The sequence below is a fragment of the Uloborus diversus genome, chromosome 4, assembly GCF_026930045.1.
Source record: "Uloborus diversus isolate 005 chromosome 4, Udiv.v.3.1, whole genome shotgun sequence".
NCBI classification, from domain to species: Eukaryota; Metazoa; Arthropoda; class Arachnida; order Araneae; family Uloboridae; genus Uloborus; species Uloborus diversus.
The window spans coordinates 118,915,973-118,924,256 of record NC_072734.1 but is presented as its reverse complement, the minus strand read 5'-3'; the positions used below and the strand labels follow the sequence as shown (position 1 = coordinate 118,924,256).

The window sequence follows — 8,284 nt, the reverse complement described above, 5'->3', positions numbered from 1 at the left end:
AGTAAACATTCGGGCAAAAAATAAAAATTCTCAAAAAAATCCTAAATTTTTGTCATTTAACTCTTAAAAGTTAGGGTTTTAGTATCTTTATAAAAAACAATTCAAAGTTATTCGTTAACCATTTTCCTCAGCTAATGAATTGATAATATGTAATTGAGAGAAATATTCATCGAAACTTCCTTTAAGTTTCATGGCTTCTTATAATAGTAAAATTAATTTTCGCATTGTTCAAACTTGAGGCAGTGAGAACTATATGTACTTAGAAAGGAAAGTATGTAGTGAAAGGATTGTATCTCATAGAATATGCTTTAGGGGGTTTAGTCAGCCATTGCTCTTTTGCTGCAAAAATACATGTGCCTGATTGCTGATTGACTCACGGATAATCCGCTCGCGGATAATCGGGAGTTTACTGTATAACAAAAAAAAAAAAAAAAAATGAATTTCGGGAAATTAATGAAAAGCCGCCAAAATTCCGCGGAAGTAGAATCCTTTGTAGCATCAACATCTGTTGTTCAAACATCTGCAGTGATTATCAAGTAGTCATTCTAATGCTTCCGAAACAGAACCTCAGTCAAGGTCACAGATATGAAATGATATCTGTTCCAGTTTGCACCTAGCCAGCTGTTTTCAGTCAAGAAAGTAACCAAAAATTGAGTTTCTGCACCAATTATACAATGTCTACGAAGGATTGGAAATTCCGTCTCCCTTATGAATTTGAAAATTTATTAGCTAAAAATGAAAAATGATCCTAAGCTTATAATTTAAGTAAATAACCAAAGAAAATGTAGCAAATTATCAAAAAAATATGGCAATACATCATCAATCTAACACTATAAAACCTGCTGATTTCAGATACAATAAAAAATTCAAAAAAGGGATCAAGCCTATTTTTTTACGCAACAACCTTACCTGGGGCAAACCTAACATGGCCCCATTGTGAAGGCTGCGCAGATCCTAATCACAGCATTACGACGCCACCAGTAGTAGTCCAGTCATCTAGTAGTTTTACCTGGAAACTTTTTCGGGAGCTTTGAAAATTGGTAATTTTTTAGATTTTGATGTGCTCTTTTCGAATTTCCACTTTGCCACCTCGTATCTCTGCCGCTCGCGCCGCCATATTGAAAAAATGGCGTCTAAAAGCGGTATTTTGAGGATATCTCCGTTCTGACTTATTTTACGATAAAAACCTATTTTACAAAATTAAACTACAGAAAATTTCCTACAATTTATGTCATAACAATTTTCTTCGTAAAATAAATAGTTTCGACGTACGAGCGCCGCTAAGTTTTATTTAACACGCGTTATCGCAGAATAAATCCTTCCCACACTACTTTGAGGTTTAGTTATCGTAACACATCGAGGAAACGCAGACTTTAATTAATAAGCATATAGTACAAACACAATTCAATCGATTTACAAGTTAATTTACTAACTGCATAAAAACTAATAAGCCACAAACTAAAATTCTTTTTGTGGTATAAATGAGCGACGGCGCAATACAGAAGCGAAATTCCATTTCAGTCATTTAAACAGGGAATTTAGGAGCTCTAAGCTCCAGGCGTTCCAGACACATTCATATGTTTATGTTCATTTCTTCCTATCTGCACTAAAGCACCGACTCTTCCAACCAGGTGCCACGTGGATTCCCCCCCCCCCTCTCCCTTTCCGAAATTTCGACCGGTACAACTCAATAGAGTATTTTAGTCTGCGTCATCAGTATACTACGTAATTGTTGTAGGCGAAGATGTAGATCTTCTTATTCTTTTGACAGCTCTATCTAAGCGATCAAACATATATATGCTCATACCAGGAAAAGGAAAAATTTCGCAACAAATATGTACAACTAACAGTATACGGCAGTAAGACAGCCGCAGATCATATTTTATTCTTGCATGCCTTTAAGGGCTGTGATACAACATGTGCCCTTTTCAATCAAGGAAAAACGAAATTTATTAATGTACTTAAAAAAGCAAGAAAAACATGACTTTAAACGCCTACAGATATAAATGCTTTGTAAAATCCGCATATAAAAGTAAATTTAATGTTTCGTCGCTACCTGCAACAGAAGCAGCAGCAAGACAACATTCTTTTCGATCCTATCACTAGACTTAGCAGTGGTGTGGGAATGAAAAAGACCCAGAGCAGAGAGAGAGAGAGTGGGGGTGGAATAGAAATAAGAATTGGTTAATTTCTCTGTTATGATGCTTGAATCTCCAGCTCCACAATCCTTACAAAGACTTATTTCTTGCAAATGCAAAAAAAGGATGTCAAAAAGCCTGTGGATGCAGAAAAGCCGGGTTAAAATGCTTCGTTATAAGTACTAATTGTACAGGTGGTAATTGTGAGAATTCGCAAAGTTCATCACATGATAGCGGTGAAGAGGAAGAAACGGAGACGGTTTTCGAGCAAACAAATGATGCAATAGAAAACGAAGAAGCTCATGATGAATTTGATGATCCCATCGCAGATGATACCGAAGAAATTGCATGACGTCAAACAGGGGCGAATACAGGGTTTCATTTTAGGGGTGGTCATGCTCAAGAACGTAGTTTTACATACAAAAACTTTTTTCTACGAACAACACCTCTCCCCCCCCCCCCCCCCCCCGTAAAAACTCTTCAATTATACAAACAAAAATCATTGATGTAATAAAAGCTCTTCAAATATGCTTACAAAAATCATCGAAATCATTGATAAAAATCATTTTAAAAGTTTTCAATTAAAATGATTTTTCAGTTTTGAAATGTAAGCCGAAAAGTTTCAGAAATGACAACTCAGTTTTCGGAAACTTCGGATCACAAAACCCCAGGTTGATTAAATATTTGTATAGTAGGGTCTGGTGGGGTAAAGTGGTCATACAATCGTAGGTTTTCAACTTAGATGAATAATAAATACAATAAATTCTTTAAACACTGAAAGTTTTTTTGTTTTTATTTTACATTGCATTATTAAAGAACACGGTACATTGAGTTTTAGAAAAATAAATATTGATTTAATTAGTTTTATAACACTTGCTTTTCCCGTTGTATTTATGACCACTTTACCCCATGGGGTGGGGGAAAGTGGTCATAGCATGGGGTAAAGTGGTCATAGTTAAAAATAGGTGCAAAACCATTATAAATAACCTTAATAATTGTATATTTCGGTTATTTTTATAGTTACAAGTATAAGCATACGTGTGTATACACGAGTATATACGTGTCATGTAAACATTAGTAAACACGTTTATATGAGTAGATGCATGTATGCATCAGATACATGCATGCACGTCCCTACGCAAGTATATACGTGTATACATGAGTATATAAGCATGTATACGTGATTGCCTACAGGAGTGTATACGTGTCTACACGAGTATATACGTGTCACGTGTATGTACGGTTGTATACACGTGTAAACGAACATCATATGCATGTATGCACTTGTATCTCGAGTATATACGTGCATACCTGAGTATATACGTGTACAGTAGACGTGTACACGCATAGATAAGTGTACATGCACACATATACGGGTATACACGAGTTAATTCGTGGATGCACCCAGTGCGTGTTTGTACATGTCTACTCGCATATATATATTGTAAATCACGAGTATATACATATGTATATGTGCAAAGACGATTATATACCTGTATAGACGTATATTTACGTGTATACACCAGTACATGTATGTATACACGAGTATATAAGCTTATATACATGTGTGCCTACAGAGTGAATCCAAGCTCTTGGGAGGAGTGAGATCTGAGAGGTGTAAGAGGGTAAAATAAGAAGCAAAAAATTATAAGGTACTTACGTTTGCTGACGCGCTACATGCACACAAAGCCAGAAACTGATGGATGCAAAACAAATAGCAAATTTGTTACACAAAGATAATTTTACCCAACATTTTATTTTTTAAGAAATATTTAGAGCTGTTGTTAAAGGTTATAGCCTGTAGTATCTCTAATACAAGCATCGCAACAAAGGCGCAGGGACTGATGAAAGTTTCTCAGAAGTCTCGTTATTGCAACAGAAAGTGCTTTGTGATTGGGACGCACATGTATTACAGCTGCAGGCCGCATATTTCATCAATCACTTTAAAACTTTCTTGAGACCTAAAATGTTGTGTAAAATTATCTTTATGTAATAAAGTTGTGACCTGTTTTGTATTTATTAGTTTTTGTCTTTGTGTGCATGTAGCACGTCAGCATTGTGTTTGTGACCAAATGTTCCTTATGTGATTCTTACTTCTTATCTTCCCCTCTAACACCTTTCAATAATTTGCAAAAAAAGTTTAAACTCACCCTATATACTTGTATGTCATATGCTTGTATGTAAGTGTCTACTCGAGTACGTACTCGTATATACGTGTTTACCTGAGAATATACGTGTTTATATATATATCTATGAGTATAAGCGAGTATATACGTGTATAGTCGAATGTATATCTGTATAGATTAAAAATACTTGCAGATACCCATATACGTATTTATTGGTACATTTATGTGAATACGTCTATGTACATGCCTACAAGTATATGCGTATACATACGCATTAGGGTGGGGCCGAAATAAGTCGAAAAAAAATTTTTTTCGAAATCAATTTTTGGATAGCGCGCAAAAGTTGCGTAGTGAGCTAGTTAGCACTCACAAAAAATGTCTTGGATATTAAAAAATATCTAGCCGGCGCTTTTTGACACTGAAAAACCGAAAAAAAAGAGAAAAATGAATTTTTGTCGAAATTTAAAAAAAAAAAAAATAAATTCCAATTATTTTGCTGGAATGCACCGAAAATGTTATACAATGAGCCAGTTTGAACCCATAAAATGTTTCATTGATTTTAATGAGCATTTAACCGCTCCTTTCCGACATCAAAAATTGGAGAAAAGTGAAAAAATATTGAATTTCTTTAAAAACCAATGTGAAAATTATTTTTCAAAATTAAATCATAGACTAATTAATTAAATAGCGCCATTAATCATAGTAATTATTATCACGCAATAGTATCATACATTTTCGAGAACTACATATATAGATAATAAAATTAAAAAAAAAATCTTCAAATTTTATTTATAATACCTCATGCATAATGAATATTATTTTTTGGAATAATATTGTCCCTTGTTATCAAATGATGGAAGTTCTTTCCTAGCTTGAAGTTTAGCACGAATGTATCCATCTCGTGTAGTTTCACCACGAACTTTTATTGCAGCTTCGGTTATTAGTTTCACACAACGTTTCACAGCTTGCGTGTGGCAGGGAAATTTCTCGAAAGTAAACTCTGTAGAATGTTCTTTGCACATTTCTTTCCATTGTAGGTCTTTTAGAGGCATTGTAAGAGGTGGCTCTGTTACAACACAGTTTGCCCAATCAACTAAATCAACATAATCAACGGCTTCAAAATTGAGTTTAGGACGCTCAAAAAATCGTACACCATCCGAGCTCTTCGTCTTCTTATTTCTAGAGTTCAGAATGCGCCTGACAGCTAATTCCCGAATGTATTTTCTTGAGTCAAACAACATTGTCAACACTAGCTGTTCAGGATGAGCGAAATATGCATTACTTGAGAGAACTTTGAAAATCATCTCCTTAACGTTGTCTGGAAACTGCCTTGCAAGAGAAATCATTTTCCAAAAATGTTAGGCGCGGTACTGGCAGTTCGGTTTCATTTTTATTTCAAACCACATTGGAGCATAAACTAAAATTACATACTTTACAAGCATTGTAATTTTTTCTGATGGAGTTGGAGTGCCTATATACAAGCGTAACAAACGGTTTGTAGTTGTCAGCCATCGCGCATGACTGACTGAGTTTGCCTGGGCTACTGTCAACCACGCTTGAAGGATAACTACCATCTTTTACGGCAAGACAGATTCTATACAAATATTGTTGTTCAGTACTTAAATTTTTTATATCTTCCATGTCCAAAACCAGAAGATTGCAGTCAATTTTATCAAATTTGACCACCGGATTTTTTTCACAATCTCTAAGAAGTTGTTCGATAGTTCCAGAATATGAATGTGGCCACTTTGTGCAACCGTCCAATTCCAGTATAAGATGCCTCAGAGGCAACTCATTGTGGCCATTGGACACAAGAGAGGACCCCGTTAATTGCTTAATTCCCAGCTGTTGAGGTGTAGAATTACAGCATTTCTTGTCGGGGGGTTTTGTCTCTTAAGAGGGTTATAAAGTCGAGAGGAAGAAATGGCTTGAGAAAAAGAAGAATACTTGCGTTCAATTCATTAATCAGTTTAAAGGACTTCAGAGGATTCACATTTTTTTAATACTCAAGGACTCTATTTGTCAAATATATATAAAATAGTTATAAAATAATCTTAGGAATAATAGAAGTAGTTGAGCGCCGTTTATTATCCAGGAGAAACAATTGAAACCGAAGATTAAAAAATTAGCATCTCATGTAACTATTTTTTATTTGAGTGTATGCATTTTTTAAAATTGGCGTACAAATGTCGAATAAAATTGATTGAATTTTCACTGTTTTTTCTAAGTAACGTATTGCGTAACATTTCAGTACTTACTTATTTCGAAACTACTTTTAATTTTTTTTTTCATTTTTCCAATGTTTCAGTCTTAAAGGAGCGTAGCTAAATATTCTACGAAATGTATAAAAGTCTTTGAGAATTTCAACTAATTCACTGACAGATACTTCTAATGTTTGCTGAAACTAGCTTCAAACTTTTATTTTCGACCCCACCTTTTTTTTTTTTTTTTTGAAAAAAGTGCATTTTTGCCCTTTTTTTCAGTTTTTCAAGGTCAAATAGCGCCGGCTAAATATTAAACAAATTTAGAGAAATTTTTTATGGGTAATAACGGGCCCATATAGCAACTTTTCCGCACTATCCAAAAACAGATTTCCAAAAAAAGTTTTTTCGGCCCACCCTAATACGCATATACTCGTATATTTAACCCCGTTTACTGTAAAAACACACATATTAAGTGAAATTAATGTTTAATTTATATCTGCCTTATACTTAACAATTAAGTGACATTAGAAGAACAATATTCGTTAAGCCTAATATTATGACCACTTTACCCCATCTTACTTAAATTGTTCTAAAGAATTATCTAAAATAGATTCAGCTAACTGCTAGAGAGTAAGAGTTCTTGAGACATGCAGGAAGCCTCCTGTGCAGTCATTTTGTTCATAATTCTAACAAACAATATTTCCCAAGGAAGTTAAAAGAGGTGTTTAGATTTAAAAACTCTTCATATTCACACAAAGTATTTTTGTTTACCAAATTAAATTTTGCCAGTTGTAAAATTTCGTATTCAAAATATAGTTTCTAACTGCCCTACTCTATAATAAAATTTTCACATTCATTCTATTATTTATTTCCAAGCTATAGAGATTTATTTGACGAATGACCGCTTTACCCCATTGACCACTTCCCCCCACCAAACCCTACTAGATACATATTCATCTTAGATTATAAATTTGCATGATACTCGACACATCCATCTTGTATGTAGAAAAAAAGGTCACTTAAAATAATAGTAAAACAACCTTAAAATATAAGTAAAATATGCGGCAAAAATCTAATAAGAAAAATTAAATATTGGGCTTTGGATACAGTTTTAACCATACAACAAATTTAATCAAATATCGTGGATTAAATTTGTTGCAAAAAAAAAAGCGATCGGGCGTCAGACACTTCTTTTGTTGCTTTTCATTAATACTGGCTCCTGCACACAGCGCCTCAGACTAACTGTCTCAAGAAAAGCTACTTTACTGTCTACATATTTTAAATACATATATTATAAATGACCCAGTTAATACATACATTATAAACGACAGTTAATACCCCCCCCCCCCCCCCCCCAAAAAAAAAAATCGAAAACTATTTACTGTTTTTTTTTTTTTTTTTTTTTTTGTGTGTTTCGGTCTGGTTTTTTTCCCCCCAAGCAGTCATGTTTATTGACGCAGATTTTGATGGAGGAGGGGGGCTGTCATGACCCCCCATGATCCCCCTCCTTGTATGCACTTTTTACCGTTCCGATCAAGTTTTTTATTTTTACGAGCAAACATTCAAATACTGTTGCAGGGGGGGGGAAGGCTCATGGAACCCCCCCTTGTATCCACCACTGCGTCCCAATTGATACTGAAGACGATGAACCGGTGTAACTTCTGGTCCATTAAAAACATCTACGCGAAAAATGCTGTTAAATAACACTTTTCGGCGCTCGTACGCCTAAATTATTTATTTTGCAAAGAGAGAAAATGTTATGACATAAATTGTAGAAAAATTTTTCTTGTTTAATTTTGTATGTAAATTAATATAC

The 8,284-nt window shown here is 34.4% G+C and overlaps 1 protein-coding gene across 1 annotated transcript in view; it reads left to right on the top strand.

The window, feature by feature from the left end:
- Positions 1-253: 253 nt before the first annotated feature.
- The window catches only part of LOC129220791 (adult-specific rigid cuticular protein 15.7-like), a 10,228-nt gene continuing 2,197 nt past the window's right edge, over positions 254-8,284 (top strand). The window contains exon 1 of the mRNA XM_054855221.1: positions 254-271. Within this exon, the coding sequence (XP_054711196.1) occupies positions 254-271 (18 nt within the window). The remainder of the gene's footprint in view (positions 272-8,284) is intronic.